Genomic DNA, 19,128 nt, shown 5'->3' on the forward strand with positions numbered 1-19,128 from the left:
ATGTCACCCAGCCCTATTCCATTCTATTGCCGGGCACTTCTTTGCTGCACTCCTCCTTTTGAGTGGAACATTGTTATTATTGTCAATTTATCCTGGAAACACGTTTAGCGGTTATGATTAAATTGACCGCTATGCCTACTTCATCCTAATCTCACTTGATTTATTTGACCCTAACACAGCAATGTCTGATAAATCCCTCAACCAACATTCTACTCAGTGTCATTGTCTTACATCAGTTCAGGCGGAATCAACATTTATCTCGCAAATGGTAATGGGATAGAACAAAAGTAGTCCGGATACAAGGGCTGCCATAACGTTTGAAAATATTACCTACTGTCTGCGAGACTCAATTTCTTCATCAAAACTGTCTCAATTAATCTAAGCTTAAACAAATGTCAATCATGTTTTTTGTGAAGTCTTAGTTGCCCCATTTTACATCTAGCTAAGGATTATTGTGCTTCAATGAGCAGTATTTCTGTAGTTTTGACTATACGCACGAAAGCTAGAATACATTTTCCCAAAATTAACTTTCTAACGTTAGCTGAACCAGTCACTGAAATCATCTTTGACTGAAACGGTGCTGCTAACTTAGTGCTGCACACAATGTTGAGTCTTCCAGCAAGTTACTGCACTGCTAACTAATGCTTACATGATTATAGGTTTTCATGAAGCAGCTGTTCTTCTGCCACGAGTCATTGCAGTAGCTTCCCGAGTCAGCTGCTGTGCTCAGCTGACCCAACGATACGATTGCGGGGAAACATGCTGATCCTACAGACTGATTTCTCAGTTCTTCATAATTGTGGGGCTGCATGTCTTCAACTTCAGGATCATTTAAATAGGCTAATCCAAACTTTTTGTCATTCATGTCAGTAAGCTAGCTATACAGCTGATCAAGTCACTGCACTGGAAACCAACGTCCTTGCACAGCCTGTTTGCAGGAGATAGCCACCGGATTATTTAATTTTTTTTGCAAACTATTAAATCACTGTCACAACATTTTGTAGTAATTTTGCTAGCTAGTTATTCTTCCTATTTCATCGAAAGTCATGCAAGAGCGCAGTGATTAGTAACTGTTTTAAATTTTTTGAATGTCGGATGCTCAATGTTCAATTTCGAATGAGTTCCACTTCCTACAAGAGAGACCGGTTGAAGAACGCGTGTCGCAGAGGAGTGAAGCCATCTGACGTGAGACATTGACTGTGTGCCACTGACTGACCAAGATTCTGCAGGGCCTAATGTTCTTCCAGCAGCCTAATCACTGGCATCCTGCACCTCTGCATCGTGGCCCCTATCAGAGAGGATTTCCCGCCAGCTCACTCTAGGTCTCCCCTTTTGCCTGTTGTCTGTCAATCTGGACTGTGTTATTAAATGGAGGGTGACTTACTCCTACTGCACTGTCCCAATGGACCGCAGTCCCCCACTGGTTAATCTTAGTATCTGTAGGCATTTCAGAGCGGGCACCTGTTTAGCCATGTCCAGCCTGACACTGTGTCCCTAGACTTGGAAGCAGCTGCACAAACACCTTCCTTCTCTGCCGGGGCCCTCCGCTTTGCCTTGTGAACCCCCCCCCCCCCCCCCCCGACACACACACACACACACACACACACACACACACACACACATAACCCTTATATGGCAGTTTGTCTGATGGGTCCAGGCCTAGTGTGATACCCCAGGCCCAATGGCCTTGCCTGACTATTAGGCTGTTCTGGACTATTAGGTTACCCCAGGGAAATCAGCAGCTGAAAGTAATAAGTGCTCTAAGTTGCCTTCTCGCCCTCAACAGCCACGTAGCTCGATGACTTACTTGTTTTTTTTTGGATGCTCCTATGGCATAATCTCAAGTGGAGATTGGACAATTGGAGATTCAGTTTCCACTGTTGTATATTTACATAACGATGCTCCTCAGCCTTGCGAACTGCGGGTATGGTGAACTGAACCGTGGGTATGGTGAAACATACCTTAGTAATAATTGTGGCAAGCTCAAATTTCTGTACAAGGCTGTTGTCATTTATGGACCCCCCCCCCCCCCCCCCCTCTACTCAGTGTCTGGTGGGTTAAACCACTCTGGTCATATTTCACAGGGTGGTTTTGTTTTAACCATGGCTCAATTTAATGCTTGGCTCCTTTTTAGTGGACAGATGGTCCAAATCAACTCTCCACCATTGTTAAATATGGGTCTTCTTACATCCATGGAGTCATCCTTACCCCTGATATATAGCATTGAAATTGGTCTGTTTGAAGTTACATTGTGGGCTTCCTCTGTAAGGTAACATTCTCATTTTTATTCTGCAGTTTGCTATTGTGTTCTCTCCCAGCAGTTTTCACATTCCACGCGCATTCTGTGTCTTGTGAATTAAACCTAAAATGTTTCTGTGCCAATCTTTCCTGCCTACTGTCAGTAGTGCTTGGTGGGAGGTCCCTGCATCTACAACCAAGCCCTGTAGGTATCTCAAAATGGAACTGGTCACAGACCCAGTATCTTTATTCCGGAGGGTCATTGACCGCTGTGCATCAAAGCCCTCCATTGTGAGAGAGCGGGAGAAACCACAGGAGCTTTTTGGCACTAACAGAGCCAAGTTGAGCTTTGAGACTAATATGATACCACTATACGAGCTGGAAGAGAAAGACCAGTGCCCTAAAGCTCCTGGTGCATAATTTATACCGAACGGACTTATCGATTGACACCAACTTATTTGCTTCCCTATTTGGTGCACGATTTGCATCTTCAGGTTCACATGAATGTTTATTTAGCTCAATCTTGGGAGGTAGGTTGTGTTTGATCAGATCCCAGATGTGATGTAATGTGCAGCGTTTTATGCAGCAGCAGGTTCCATTTGTGGTTCATGTTTCAGCCAATCAGGTTTGCTTACACTCGGTTAGTATAGTTCCACTGCTTCAGTATCCATGAATGCCACCTTTGTCACTTCGAACTCTAAATTCCTGCCCTGGGATCAAGGAAGAGGTTTAGGAATGCTCCAGTGCCAGGCATTTCTGTGGAGGCTAGGGTCCTCACCTAGACACTGATTTTGTAGACACTTTAAATGCGCAAGACTATTGCCATTCCTGATATCTCCGAGAATCTCATAATTTTGAAAATCAATTGAAAATAAAGCCAACTGGACACCAATGGTCCAACATGATGTTCTGGTAAATGTACCATCTCTGGTCAAACAATTCTTTACATGAAACAAATGTTCTAGGCATCATCTTTCTGATGACCTAGCTTAGCTACACTCTGCACAGTTGATTCCATGCAACATGGCGAGTCACCACATGTCTGATTTAATTTCTTTGGTGAGTAAATTTCCCCAGAGTCCAATCAGAAGAGACAGCAATGGCAACAAACAGACTGACGGTGCACGCTGGAGGTCACACAAACATTCACCCTGTTTATTTACCTGTAGGAAAAAGTACAGGCAAGATGTACACCTACAACCCCCCCCCCCCCCCCCCCGAACTGTCCACTGCATTTTCATGTGAGGAAAGAAGACAAATTTCCCCGATTTAAGTCTGTGGTTGGGGGACCATGCAGGAAATGTTAGATTTCTCTGTGGCCGCTAGTTCACCACTTCTTATGATAAAGTAGGCATCACCATTCTTTTGTTTTCTGAGAGAACATCCGAATGAACTCTTATCTTTAAATAGAAGAGGTAATTTATTGAATAGCCTAGATTTTTATTTATCAATTGCAAGGGCTCTTGAATGACCCAATCAACAAGATATTTTTATATTTTTGTTTAAAAAATAAATTCTTTGAAGGGTGGATCAGCTTTAATATTGAGGATAGATTGTTGCTTCCATCAATGCAATTGTCAGCGTCATTTACAATCCCCAATCCATATTTTTTGGGGATATATATATACACGCACGCGCACACACACGCAGTTGAAGTCGGAAGTTTACACACTTAGGTTGGAGTCATTAAAACTAGTTTTTCAACCACTTCACAAATTTCTTGTTTACAAACTATAGTTTTGGCAAGTCGGTTAGGACATCTACTTTGTGCATGACACAGGTAATTTTTCCAGCAATTGTTTAGACAGATTATTTCACTTATTATTCACTGTATCACAATTCCAGTGGGTCAGAAGTTTACATACACTAAGTTGACTGTGCCTTTAAACAGCATGGAAAATTCCAGAAAATGTCATGGCTTTATAAGCTTCTGATAGGCTAATTGACATCATTCGAGTTAATTGGAGGTGTACCTGTGGATGTATTTCAAGGCCTACCTTCAAACTCAGAGCCTCTTTGCTTGACATCATGGGAAAATCAAAAGAAATCAGCCAAGACCTCACAAAAGAAATTGCAGACCTCCACAAGTCTGGTTCATCCTTGGGAGCAATTTCCAACTGCCTGACTGTACCACGCTTATCTGTACAAACAATAGCACGCAAGTATAAACACCATGGGCCCATGCAGCCGTCATACCGCTCAGGAAGGAGACGTGTTCTGTCTCCTAGAGATGAACGTACTTTGGTGCGAAAAGTGCAAATCAATCCCAGAACAACAGCACAGGACCTTGTGAAGATGCTGGAGGAAATGGGTACAAAATATCTATATCCACAGTTAATAAACAAGTCCTATATCGACATAACCTGAAAGGCCGCTCAGCAAGGAAGAAGCCACTGCTCCAAAACTGCCATTAAAAAGCCGTCCACGGTTTGCAACTGCACATGGGGACAAAGATTGTACTTTTTGGAGAAATGTCCTCTGGTCTGATGAAACAAAAATAGAACTGTTTGGCCTTAATGACCATCATTATGTTAGGAGGAAAAGGGGGAGGCTTGCAAGTCAAAGAACACCATCCCAACCGTGAAGTGTGGGGGTGCTTTGCTGCAGGAGGGACTGGTGCACTTCACAAAATAGATGACATCATGATGCTGGAAAATTGTGGAATTATTGAAGCAACATCTCAAGACATCAGTCAGGAAGTTAAAGCTTGGTTGCAAATGGGTCTTCCGAATAGACAATGACCCCAAGCATACTTCTGAAGTTGTGGCAAAATGGCTTAAGGACAACCAAGTCAACGTATTGGAGTGGCCATCACAAAGCCCTGACCTCAATCCCATAGAATTTGTGGGCAGAACTGAAAAAGCTTGTGTGAGCAAGGAGGCCTTCAAACCTAACTCAGTTACACCAGCTCTGCCAGGAGGAATGGGCCAAAATTCACCCAACTTATTGTGGGAAGCTTGTGGAAGGCTACCTGAAACATTTGACCCAAGTTAAACAATAAAAAAGGCAATGCTACCAAATACTAATTGAGTGTATGTTAACTTCTGACCCACTGGGAATGTGATGAAAGAAATACAAGCTGAAATAAATAATTCTCTCTACTATTATTCTGACATTTCACATTCTTCAAATAAAGTGGTGATCTTAACTGATCTAAGACAGGGAATTTTTACTAGGATTAAATGTCAGGAATTGTGAAATTGAGTTTAAATGTATTTGGCTAAGGTGTATGTAAACTTCTGACTTTAACTGTGTGCATATATATACTTTTTTATATATACTTTTTTTATTATTCCCTGCAAACCCTGCCACCTTTCCCCCAATTGGAGTAAACTGATAAACAACACTTTGGCTTCTACCTTCAGTTTATACACATTTTACAGACAATCTATTTTACAGTAGTTATATTTTGTTTGTTTTTAGTCCTTCCTCTATTTCTGACGTCCATCCAGTTTGATTTCTATTTGTAACTGCTATTTCACAAAATGTCTGAGCCTACATACATTTTACAGACCCTGTGTGTTTTTACATTGGTTGTCTTGTTATTAGTCCCACCCTTCAGCTCCATTTAACAGGCTCTGTTTTTACACTTGTTGTGACTTGTAGTTTTGATGGAGGTTGGAGTAGACTGAATAGCTATAGCCTACATTGCAGCAATGGCTCCCTATTCTCTAGTCTGTTCAGTTCTTCTGAGTCTTGGTACCCTCTTAATCAAGAGTATTCCCTGAGAGGATCCTGTCTCCATAGCAGCAACAGGCACAGATAATGGCTTGTCCTGCCCCTCTGGCTGCGCTAAGTTTGGAATGTGGCCTCTCCTGTAGAGGAGAGAGCTAGACTGTGGTGTGTGTGTGTGTGTGTGTGTGTATATGTGTGTGTGTGTATATATATATATATATCACACACAGTCTAGCTCTATATATTAGTGGATCACAGGACGTGGGTGGGAGAGCTAGTACAGAGCCAAAGACATGAGTCTTGGGGGTATTGTTATTGGGCACCAAGGGCTACTCTTCTTCCTGTAGTCTCAATTAGACTCCACTCGGTACTTACAATGACAGAACCACTCTCGAAGCAGTGAGAACACAGCGTGTTGTGTACTTCCAGTATGTAATTGACTGGAGTTGTGTAGTTAGCAAGGCTGTGGGCTTTTCATTTTGGATGTAAAGAGGGGGAGCATGATAGCCCAACCAGAACAAAGTCATTGGACAGGTCATTATTGTAAACAAGAATTTGCTTTTAATATACGTCAACTTTTTATTATTTTTTATTAATACAGGTAAGTAAAATGCATGTATGTTCAGACACTTTTACTCTGTGTCACTTTTGCCGGGTAACCCAGGAGTCCCATTCATCCAAGGCTGAGGGGTATGAATGAATACCTCATCCTCTTGAAGCCGGGCAGATGCCACTCCGCATTCCATCCCCCTCGCTGGTATGCGCTCTCGACATGTGTTGACATTGTGTCTGTGTGTATTAAAAAGAGACAGAACTAGGTACAGCCTCATTGGGCACAGTTGAACTGTTTTGTTCAGGATACACTCTTGTTTAGTTATTCTTTCAACCAGTCTCTCGATTCCACACGTATTTGTATGTCACGATCACACTAGAGTACATTTATTGTTGATAGACTTATGAAACCGAACATAATATGAATATAACGAATTCAGTACTCAAAAAGGCCAATATAGTATGTCATAGCCAGTTATTGCCCCCGCCCCTTTGCAAACCAACAGAGGCCAAATGCCAAAGTAAGGTGGTAGGGTGAAGTGAGGGGGGTCAACTAAGTGATGGCACAGTGCCCGCCTACCTACAAAAACATTAGGGAAAACACTATCAGCTCAGTTGAGTGCCAGTTATTCATCCTTTTCTGTTCATTAAAAGTGTAGCCTACTTGTGCTATTTATTTATTTTTGTTTTATTTTTTCTCTCCCCCCACTTCTGCTCCATGGGAAAGCAGAGGCTTTATTTCCCACTCCCACTGCAGACTGTCCCGCTCCCAGCATGGGCCTTCGTTCGGCCTGGGCCCCAGTAACCAGTCACTGGAGCGAGACAGACTGCCGCCTCGGTCTCAGGCAGTCGTCTGTCTGGATGAATGGGCAGCTCTGAGTTCCAGACAGGCCCTGCCAATCACTGAGGATCAGTGGCACTCTATTCAACGTCTGGGACATTGGGAGAAAAACAAATCCTTCATTGAAATTCATACTTAGTATTACTAGGATTTATTCATTTGAAGGTACACACTTATTATTTTAGTAGTTTGACTTGATCCGCTTGTGTAACTAAATTTTTTTGCACACATCTCCCATTGACATCAATTAATGAGTTGCGCGAAAGTCTGATTTGCTTGAGCTCAATTTAGAATCTGGACATTTGAATGCCTCTTAAACAAGCCGAAAGGACAACATAGTATTGTTTTAATGTAATGAGTGGCAATGTCCTATAGGGTGTTCTAATGGCTTATACTGCACCCTAAAGGGATAGTTAACTTTTCTGAATGTTTTTGCTTATTTACAGCTCACCTAGGGTGGTGTTGTCATCCAAACCACTTTGAAGTTCATTGGCGGGGTGTTGCGCCACGTCCAAAATCTCCTGGCCAGCATTTTTTGTGCATGTAGCAATGCAAGTGGAAACTGATGGTCTTGCAGGAGACGTGGTTATTATTTGGGATGACAGAGTACATACCTGGCATGTCACTCAGCAAGAGGAGGGAGACCAAGGAGTTATGAACCATGTCTAGAGAAACTGGGGCCCATGGTCTGTCTGCCGCACACCTGGGGGTTTGTCTTTTTGTCTGTCTTACTGCAGCACACCTGGGTGTCTGTCTCTCTACTCCCAGCTGCCAGTGGACAAAAGAGCTAAGGGCATAGAAGGGGAAAAGCATTGTCCCCTTTCCTTTAATCAGTGCTTTCCAACCCTGTTCCTGGAGAGCTACCCTCCTTTAGGTTTTTGCTCCAACCCCAGTTGCAAATGACCTGATTCAGTTTATCAACTAGATAATTATTAGAATCAGGTGAGCTAGATTCGGGTTGGAGCAAAAAACCTACAGGATGGTAGCTCTCTAGGAACAGGGTTGGAGAGCCCTGCTTTACATTTTCTGAGTTGATGTGCGGATGGCTGAAAATCTCATTTTCACTTCATCTTTTCAAGGAAGAAAAATCAGATGAATTTGTATGTGCATTAAATACAGGCTCTGTTGTGAACTGAATAATTTTGGGTTTAGCGTAACACGCCAGAGCTTAACAACTAATTCCTTTCTCTAACTCTCTCTTCATCCTCCAGTTCTCACTGTTCACGCCGCCTCCTTCCACTTCACCAAGGAGCCCAAGTCCCAGGATGCCTTGCACGGCCGGAGTGCCATGTTACGCTGCGAGGTCAGCGATGCAGAGGGCGTGAGTTACAGCTGGCTGCAAAACGGCGATGCAGTGAATGACACAGAGCGCCGCTTTCGGGAGGGCGGCAACCTCAAGTTCACCGCTGTGGACCGCGTGCTGGACGCCGGGACCTTCCAGTGCCTGGCCACCAACAATGCCACAGGAGAAGAGGAGCGCTCCACGGAGGCGTCCTTCAACATCAAATGTGAGTTTACTTAAATACTACTAAATTTTACTTACTTAATTCTCATAAATGTAAGCCCTTCCCTTAAATCAGTGTTTTGAGTTCTCATAACCAAAATACTGTAAATAGATGTGCAATTGTTAAATCCATACACATATTTCCGATATTGATATGACTCAATCTAGCACTCAAAGTAAGCATGGGTGAGTGTAATGGCAAATGATAGGCATAATTATATGTTACTGTAATCATTTTTGCCAAATGCATTGAATTGGCTGCACAGCAATTAAAGCCATCTTAGACCTTATGCAGACCTACCTGTTTTGAATATTGACAGTTGCCTTGCATCTTCCAGATGTCAACTCAACATGTATGTCCTCGCATGTGTGTCTCTACAACCTCCATCTATATAACAGGCATCACATCTCCTGAAGCTCTAAGAAAATGCTGCCTCATACTTATGAAGACTCTTTACGAGAGCCAGCCAGTGCTTTCCTTTTTCTAACTCTTATTTCCACCGGACCAAAAATCGAAGTCACGCCCGCGTGAGAGGTTATTTTGAGTGTGGGGCGGACAAAGCTGTCCTTTATGTCCTCTGCCAATATGGACTGCTTGTGAAGTTGCAGCGTCCGCCTGCTCTGGCTGGCTGTGTCACAGAACAAGGAAGGTCAGCTGAAAGGGAAGGGGCTGTTTTGGTAGCCGGCGCTAAGTTAGCCGGCCAGGTGTGAATGGCTGGTTTGTTTGTTAATGAGCAGCAAGAGAGGGTTTGACAGCTTTTTTTTCTTTTTCACTCCTTTAAAAAAAACAAATCCTCCTCTCTCTTCCTCTTGCGCTCGCTCTCTTCCTTCTGTCTTTTTTAAACTCTCACTCTACCTACCTACCTCTCCATCTATCGATCGATAGATAATGTCTCTGTCTGTCACACAGGGCTAGAGAGTGGTGGGGTGACCCTGAAGGATCCTGCATCAGAGCAGGACATCGAGAGCTCTGCCCCTGTGACGTTCAGGTGCAACATTGATGGACACCCACGGTGAGAAGAACAACTGCGGCCTTACGGTGTCCGCATGCTTCCCAGCCGAAACTGTTGGGATGAGTTCATGCATATTAAAACAGACAAATACCTCTTTTTTTTAAAGGGAGTATTTAAGGGAGTATTCTGGCGCCTTTACAAGGCCCCACGTTGCCTCGTGTGTCCCCACGTTGCCTCGTGTGTCCCCACGTTGCCTCGTGTGTCCCCACGTTGCCTCGTGTGTCCCCACGTTGCCTCGTGTGTCCCCACGTTGCCTCGTGTGTCCCCACGTTGCCTCGTGTGTCCCCACGTTGCCTCGTGTGTCCCCACGTTGCCTCGTGTGTCCCCACGTTGCCTCGTGTGTCTTGTGTTTTTCTTGTGTTTTCACTCGACTTTCATTGTGTTATGTAGAACAATGCCCACTTGATTTAGTCAAAACTACAAAGTATCCATGATGAGTAAATATACTGGTCACCAATGAGGACTGATTTAACCACTATAGCATTCATCAGTCTTGCCACTTGTTATGTGCCAACTCACTCATGCATATTACGTAGTCATGTCTTCCTCCCCCAGACCAACATGTCACTGGTACAGAGACGGCGTGCGCCTGCCGGAGAAGAGCCATCAGATCAACAACAAGGAGCGAACTCTGACCCTGCCCAGTGCCAGCCCAGACAACAATGGCCTCTACTATTGCTGTGCCAAAAATCCAGCCGGGCACGTGTGCAGCAATGCCAACTTCACCCTCAATATCATAGGTGTGTATATGGACAAAGATTCAATAAAGAAGAGGTGAGGAGGGATTGCAGTTTTCCCCATAGTTTCATTGCAAAGCAACACCCAGCAAAGCAACACTGGCATCAACATAGTGAATAGAAGCCATAGCTGAAGAGAGTCCTTTGAACCTGTCTCTTTCCTTTCTTATGAACTGTATACCTCTTTCTCAGTCTCTTCATACCTCACACTATCACCCCTTACCCCCTGTATAGATAAGAGTTTCCCTCGTCCCGTGGTGGTTCCTGAGGACTTGGTGGTGATGAGGAACGAGGAGGCCCTGCTTAACTGCCTGTTCACTGCCGAGCCCCCTCCCACCCAAGAGTGGTACCACCAGGACGAGCTCGTCACCAACAAGTCCCGGTAAGACAGGGTTGATATATACACATACATTACCAGCCAAAAGTTTGGACACACTAACTCATTTTCTTTATTTTTACTATTTTCTACATTGTAGAATAATAGTGAGGACATCGACTATGAAATAACACATGGAATCATGAAGTAACCAAAAAGTGTTAAACAAATCAAAATAGCCACCCATTACCTTGATTACACCTTTGCACACGCTTGGCATTCTCTCAACCAGCTTCATGAGGTAGTCACCTGGAATGCAATTCAATTAACAGGTGTGCCTTGTTAATTTGTGGAATGTATTTCCTTAATGTGTTTGAGCCAATCAGTTGTGTTGTGACAAGGTAGGGGTGGTATACAGAAGATAGGCCTATTTGGTAAAAGACCAAGTCCATATTATGGCAAGAACCGCTCAAATAAGCTAAGATAAACGACAGTCCATCATTTACTTTAAGACATGAAGAATATTTCAGGAACTTTTAAAGTTTCAAGTGCAGTTGCCAAACCCACAAAGCGCTATGATGAAACTGGCTCTCATGAGGACCTCCACAGGAGAGGAAGACCCAGAGTTACCTCTGCTGCAGATGATACATTCATTAGAGTTACCAGCCTCAGAAATTACAGCCCAAATAAATGCTTCAGAGTTCAAGTAACAGACACATCTCAACATCAACTGTTCAGAGGAGACTGCGTGAATCAGGCCTTCGTGGTCAAATTGCTGCAAAGAAACCACTACTAAAGGACACCAATAAGAAGACTTGCTTGGGCCAAGAAACATGAGCAATGGACATTAGACCGGTGGAAAACTGTCCTTTGGTCTGATTTTTGGTTCCAACTGCTGTGTCTTTGTGAGACACAAAGTAGGTGAATGGGGATGATCTCTGCATGTGTGGTTCTCACGTTGAAGCATGGAGGAGATGGTGTGGAAGTGCTTTGCTGGTGACACTGTCAATGATTTTATTTAGAATTCAAGGCACACTAAACCAGCATGGCTACCGCAGCATTCTGCAGCGATATGCCATCCCATCTGGTTTGCGCTTAGTGGGACTATAATTTGATTTTCATACCTCCAGGCTGTGTAAGGGCTATTTGACCAAGAAGGAGAGTGCTGCATCAGATGACCTGGCCTCCACAATCACCTGACCTCAACCCAATTGGGATGGTTTGGGATGAGCTGGACTGCAGAGTGAAAGAAAAGCAGCCAACAAGTGCTCAGCATAGCTGGTTGAGTGTGCAAAGTTGTCGTCAAGGCAAAGGTGGCTACTTTGAAGAATCTAAAATATATTTTTGATTTAACACTTTTCTGGTTACTAAATGATTCCATGTGTTATTTCATAGTTTTTATGTTTTTGCTATTAATTAGTCTAGTCTCCTAGATGTGAATTACAGTTTGAGGAAGGCTCCACCATATACAGCCACTCTAAGGCTGTGTGCTTGTGCATGTTGTGTTAATGAATGTTTTGGATGCATGTTGACATTTTGAGGTGAATTCTGCAAACCGCTAATGTTTATTAGTATCTCTTCCAAGAGTCCTTTTAAAAATGTACAAATATACAGAAAATGCAAAACAAACAACGGGTCCTCTTTCCTGAGTTGGCCAACTTTCCAGAAAATATTCATAATGAAGTCTGTATTTTGTTGTGACCTTCTTTCTCTCCCTCCCTAGGTTGGTGATGTTGAACAATGGCTCCCTGCTCATCACCCAGGTGAAACCCAGAAACACTGGGCTCTACAAATGTGTGGCCAAAGGGCCCCGCGGACTCCCTGTCACTCTGGAGGCCACCGTGAACCTAGCAGGTAAGGGAGTGCACACACAGGCATGCACAGTTTTGACACACTACCTCAAGACAGTTGTTTGAATCCTTCAGTTTATGTCGAACTTACTGAACCCTGTCACAGTTTAACTCCATTAATAAATGTTATCCCTCACTAATCTGCACTATCTTTAGCTGGGTTGGCACGGCAAGGTCAACAGTTCCACTCTACAGTTGAGTGGTGTACTGCATTGCCTTCATGATTAGGACACAAGATATTCGTTTTCATGTTGTTTTTTTCTGATGTCATGAACTATCACTCCCTTCCCTTACAGAAATTGAGGAGATGGGCCCCAGCCAGAGCCGGGTCTTCTCGGCCAACTCCCTGGAGCGGGTATCCTGCCGCCCCCCTCGCGGCCACCCGGAACCCGATGTGTGGTGGGAGTGGGGCGGGGAACGCGTTCCCTCAGAGGGCAGGGTCTACCAGGACGGACTGGAGCTGGTCTTCAGCCCCACCCAGGGGGAAGACTCAGGATTGTATACCTGCGTGGGCCAGAACAAGGCTGGTACCAGGAGGCAGGAGCTGACTGTCACCGTGGCCAGTGAGTATAGACCTCAAGACTGACCAAGACCCTAAAGGCTTTTCATACTACTGAGCCGAGCCAAGCCAAACCAAGCTGGTCTGGTTACACATCCACAATTGTTTCTGGAACCTTGATGAAAAGCACAATGTGAAATGAAAATATCAGAACCAGCACAGTTTGGATCAGGTCAGTAAGATGGTGTGAAAAGGGGATTTGTGGTCAATACGGAAGGAAACTGTCTAAAATTGAAGCAGGGAGGTAGTATGTAAACTTGTCCAATAAAAAAAAAGCTAATTTCTGGTTTTGTAACATATTGCTATAGTGTGCCCTAATGAACAGGACCCAGGTGTTTCACTGTTGAGGCGGGAGTTGGACAAAACTCTGAAGGACTGTGGCTCTTCAGGAGTGTGGTGTTTGTTGTGACCTGCACCCGCTGAAATGTATTGGGTGTAGACACTACTTTTGAAGAGATGCTAAATGTGTGTATCCCCTAGCCCCTCCGGAGTGGGTGACAAAGCCAGAGGACAGCCAGCTTGAGGAGGGCCTCCCTGGGTACCTGCATTGCCACACCCGTGCCACGCCCCAGCCCGAGGTTACCTGGTACCGCAACTTCATCCCCATCACCACCGAGGTCAGTCCAGGTTCGAACTGTGTCCTGGTCATTCTGAAAAGAAGTGGGAATATACACTAAGAACTACTACACACCGAGTGTACAAAACATTAAGACCACCTGCTCTTTCCATGACATAGATGGACCAGATAAATCCAGGTGAAAGCGATGATCCCGTATTGATGTCACTTGTTAAATTCACTTCAGCCAGTGTAGATGAAGGAGAAGAGACAGGTTAAAGAAGGACTTTTGAGCATCGAGACACATTGGGTATGTGTTCCATTCAGAGGGTAAATGGGTTAGACAATATTTAAAAGGACATCCAGCCAACTAGACACAACTGTGGGAAGCACAGGAGTCAACATAGGCCAGCATCCCCATGGAACACTTTTGACAATTGAGGCTGTTCTGAAGGAAATGGGGGTGCAACTCAATATGTCATGTTTTGTACACTCAATGTATATACTTATATTTACAAACGGTTCTGGACATTGTTAATGTGACATTCTCGCGTAATGTTACGCAAGGTTCAAGTTAATTTAAGAATCATTTAACAATAATCCATGTAATGCAATACATTTCTCAAATATGCCCCTGACGCTGCATTTTACATTCACTTTTAAAGCCAATGTTTTTTGCTGTGCTGCAATAGATTAACTTTTTAATGCCCATAACTGTAAATATGCATAAAGGTGCATTAACTGCAGTAACTTTCATTACCTTTTTAACCTATTGTTAACCCATTATATTTTGACTGTAGGACATTCGCTTTAAGCTGTACCCCAATGGGACCCTGAGGATCAACAGTGTAGAGGTGTATGATAACCACTTGTACATGTGTCGGAGCCAGACGGAGGCCGGGAGGGTGGAGGGCCGGGCCCGGGTCTTCGTACTTGGTGAGTGTGCACATGCGTAGGTGTGAGTTTGTATGTGAGAGAGACAGCATGCAGGTGTGTGGTAGTGCCATGATGTGTTCGTGGTGTGAGAGTGTGTACAAATAACTTTTGTGTGTGGGAGTGTCATGTTATATGCGTGGGTGTCAGGGTTTCCATCAGAAGTGTTCTGATTTGTATAACATTTTAAAAACCAATTGCAGGTAAAACACAGCTATCCTGTTGTCACCGGTGGTGTGAGGATGTTCTCATATTTTCTGTAGATATACTTTTTATTTCTTAACTTTCAATTTTGAGCTCAGTAGCAACTATTTTACAAACAAGATATTTGATATGGCTTTGAGAAACGGAGCGTGCGAGCTGCGCATTGGCCATTGCGAGTGCATAGGCCTCATTGAGCGGTAGGTTACGACTGGGGACACTAAATGTACTGTTAGACTAATACATGGCTACTAGCAGTGGGTATTCAATTTAGAGCTAGGGATCTAGGTCATGTGTTTTGAGTTTCCACTTACTCAGGTGGTGAATTAGCCCATGATATTAGATCATATAAAGATGCAGGCAAAGTCATCTGTATTGAACCCAACCGCCCCCCCCCCCCCCCCAAAAAAAAAAAAAATTCTGAATCCCTATTTTAACAGTAAAATGTAACAACAATAGTATAATTTTCCACTCAAAATGCATGGCAGTCACTGGAGTATGGTTGGACATAAATATTTTGAAAGATGATGAAACAACGTATTACTTCAATACCATCTCAGTAGTTTAATATACATTTTAATAAAGCACTGAATGACTTTATAAGATGATAGGCCTAATAATTTGTCCTATTGCGTGATGCCGTGAACATTTTGTGTGTGACTAAATCATGGTTTGGTGCCACCAACTGAAAAACTTAGTGGCACCAGTGCCACCAGGGGAAAATGTTAGTCTGGATCCCTGCCACAAGGGGAATGTATTCCGTATGGACAAGTTCTAATATTGTAGTGGACAAAGATGAGATGAATGTAGGTGCGGCCGAATGCAGGCTGCAACTTGCTATTCAGGTAGAGGTAATGTTGGAACATTATTATTAAATAAAATTTAAAAAATGTAATTTGTTATTGTAGGCCTATTTATTCATCTATACCAGTTCTTTAAATCTGTTTCATTCTGTTGACACACATTTGTTGGCTAAATTAGGTTTGATCTGTCTTTTTAATTGTGTGCTCTGTATTTAGTTTAAGATGTGTTTTAAGTAGGCCTGTTATAAAATAAATATCATTAGCCTATTGCTGTCTATTGTTGGGTAAGGTAGGCACTAGCCTTTCTTGGTAATTGCTGCAATATAGCTTGTTAAACCAGTTCACAAGTGTTTTTGTTCCATTATGTTGAGACATTTTCTTTTACTTACTTTTGATATGACCCTGATAACGTTTAGAAGCTTTTGTGACGGTTTGGGGTGGTGTAGCCTATTACACTGCAGGCCTATGATATGAAGGCAGTGCGCCCCGGCGCTCCAACTGACTCTGTCAGTTGAACTTGTGAGGTAGAATGTTTTAGGCCTAACAGAGTTACTCCTATAATCTTACAATATAACGCCTGTCTTTATAGAAAAATATTCTGATAAAAAAATGTATGAATTATCCCCCTTCTGAACGCATATATCTGTATAGCAGACATTCGCCTATCTGACATGTATAAAGAAATTCAGTTTTGCATATGCTACACATCGAAACACAAGGAATAAATAGTGTTTTGTAATTAGTTATAGGCTGTTTTTAAGGACATGTAAATGTCTCTCTTGGCCAATATCGCTGATTTATTGATGGCGCTGGAAGACCTAATGGGTTACGCGCTATAACGCAAATGGATGACCGGTAAATGTATCAAATGTCCAATAACTGTAAGTCTTCCTGGTCACTTGTCCAGTGCCAAATTTTCCTGACGGAAACCCTAGGGGGTGCGTGTGTGTCTTTGTCTGTGTGTGTGTGTCTGTCTCTACTCTGTGCTCGGTCTCCAACACGTTTGTCTCCTTCCTCCAGAGAAGCTGAAGTTCACCCCCACCCCCCAGCCCTCCCAGTGTCTGGAGTTGGACAAGGAGAGCACTGTGCAGTGCTCTGCCAAGGGCCGCGAGACCCCCACCATTCAGTGGACCAAAGCAGGTGGGTGATCGCGGACCTCCTTGCCTGCCTTTGTACATGTGGGTGTCTAAGTCCTGTGTTGCTCAATCCAATCCAAAATCAACTCGTAGCTCCTACCCCTTGTACCTTTACACTTCTAGTTGATCTCAAAGGATAGTATGGGTGTAAGCAATATGGTAATAACTGCCTAGCTTATTGGCTCAGTCCGATCTTCTGCCATATTTCTTACCCCCACTGTTTCTACCAAGCTTATTGGAATAGTTAGATTTATTTATTTAATTATAGTTTCATTGTAGATGTAAATGGGTTTTCTAAATGGGTTTTGTCTATAATCTGAGAGCTGTGCTCCACTTGTAGGACAATAAACGTGAATGTGAATCTCTAATATTCCCCCCTGCAGATGGCAGTGAGCTGCCGGAGCATGTAGTCCAGACCGGCGGCGTGCTCCACTTCGCAAAGGTGACGAGGGACGACGCGGGCAACTACACCTGCCTGGCATCCAACAGCCCGCAGGGCCAGATCACAGCCGCCGTGCAGCTCACCGTAGCAGGTATCCCTCCACTAACACTAGTGGCACCAATGCAGGTCACAGACACACCACAAAGCTGCCACCTATACAACCAGACACCACACAGACCAAGGGTCCTCTGGATGTCGTCCTCTACTTTTAACCAGAGATTGATTTCTACCTGTGAAAAATGTATATGTATGCTCCAGCCAACCTGTGACAGTAATTAAGTTGAAGGGTTAAGTTTAGAAGCAAAAATGGCAGTAATCAAGATGGCAGAACTAAGTTGTTCACAGCTAATGTAGACAATCCCCAAATGTTTCTAGTTTTTTTTTACCAATGATTTCATCAACTGTGCTAATGCAACCATCACCAAAGCTGTCTCCAGACTCCAACGCAACTAAATCCATCTTAACCAACACTTCTCTTCCACTATTTATTTCCTTCTCCCCTCTCTCTCCCAGTGTATATAACATTTAATATGGAACCGGAGCACACCACTGTTTACCAGGGCCACACAGCCATTCTGCACTGCCAGGCCACCGGTGACCCCCAGCCCTTTATCCAGTGGAAGAAGAAAGACAAGTTCCTGGAGCCTCGCAAGAGCAGGTAGAGAACCACAACTGTCTGTTTTGTTAAGGCCCAAAGTCATTTTGTAGTATTTGGTTTCTCATTTGTGGGTTTTTTGTTCTGAACACCGTGCTAAATGGAATGTTTGGATTGTGTTTTGCTAGTGACATCTTCCCTACCATGATAAGAACCCATCTAGCCTTTGCCATATTGCCATAAGCCAGTCCCAATTCCCTTCCTATGCCTTCCCTTAGGTCGAACATTTCATTATTTGCAGTTCTATAAGGTAAATGCAATATGTTGGAAGCTCCTTATACCTTGAGACCCCTCAGATCAAGGTCAAGGGGAAGGGAGTGAAATAGGACTGGAGTAAAGTAGGGAAAGGAATTGACTGCAGCCACGGCCTCACCCCTGTCCCCTCTGCTGTTTTCTCTCCAGGTTTCAGAAGATGCCCAACGGCTCTCTGGTCATCCACGACGTGAGTGTGGAGGACACGGGAAGCTTCACATGCATCGCTGGCAACAGCTGCAATATCGGCCACACATCGGCAGAGCTCTATGTCGTAGGTAAGACACCAGGAGATAAACTGATAAACTTTGTGTGCCTGCTGCAGCTGTACAGTATTTTTGTGGTTGTGGTAGGGGGAGGAAATCAAATGGAGCACCAAACTAAATACCTCTTGGTGCTTGAATGTGTAATTACACTAACCGGGTCAAGACAAGTGAAACATTTCGAGACTGCAATGTCTCATTTAGGATGTACTAAGGATGTACAAAGGATGTAATTGAGTGGCGCCGTCTTGAAGTGTCCACTTGACATCTGAGGCTGAGATGGTGATTCAATAGACTTCAATAGGCTTTAATTCAATAGAGAAGCACATCACCAGACCCTTTCGTGTGTGTGTGTCTGCGTGCCAACAGAGAAGCCCGTGCACCACTCGTTGGAGGAGGACGAAAAGGCGCCCTACAAGATGATCCAGACAATCGGCCTATCGGTGGGCGCCGCCGTGGCCTACATCATCATCGTCCTGGGCCTGATGTTCTACTGCAAGAAGAGACGCAACGCCAAGAGACTAAAGGGCCCAGAGGGAGAGGAGGCCGAGACAGAGCACCTCAACGGTCAGCGTTCACAGTCGATTCCATTCAGTTGAATT

General features: G+C 43.9%; 1 protein-coding gene across 1 annotated transcript in view; it reads left to right on the forward strand.

Moving 5' to 3' along the window:
- The window catches only part of LOC110493769 (inactive tyrosine-protein kinase 7), a 36,973-nt gene that overhangs the window by 13,528 nt on the left and 4,317 nt on the right, over positions 1–19,128 (forward strand). The window contains exons 2-14 of the mRNA XM_021568239.3: positions 8,518–8,814; positions 9,721–9,823; positions 10,379–10,563; positions 10,795–10,942; positions 12,600–12,730; positions 13,023–13,289; positions 13,766–13,902; positions 14,642–14,777; positions 16,799–16,918; positions 17,298–17,447; positions 17,870–18,014; positions 18,414–18,541; positions 18,896–19,093. Coding sequence (XP_021423914.1) covers positions 8,518–8,814; positions 9,721–9,823; positions 10,379–10,563; positions 10,795–10,942; positions 12,600–12,730; positions 13,023–13,289; positions 13,766–13,902; positions 14,642–14,777; positions 16,799–16,918; positions 17,298–17,447; positions 17,870–18,014; positions 18,414–18,541; positions 18,896–19,093 — 2,145 coding nt within the window. The remainder of the gene's footprint in view (positions 1–8,517; positions 8,815–9,720; positions 9,824–10,378; positions 10,564–10,794; positions 10,943–12,599; positions 12,731–13,022; positions 13,290–13,765; positions 13,903–14,641; positions 14,778–16,798; positions 16,919–17,297; positions 17,448–17,869; positions 18,015–18,413; positions 18,542–18,895; positions 19,094–19,128) is intronic.

The sequence above is a fragment of the Oncorhynchus mykiss genome, chromosome 17 (genome assembly GCF_057628025.1).
Source record: "Oncorhynchus mykiss isolate SJ-2025 chromosome 17, ASM5762802v1, whole genome shotgun sequence".
NCBI classification, from domain to species: domain Eukaryota; kingdom Metazoa; phylum Chordata; class Actinopteri; order Salmoniformes; family Salmonidae; genus Oncorhynchus; species Oncorhynchus mykiss.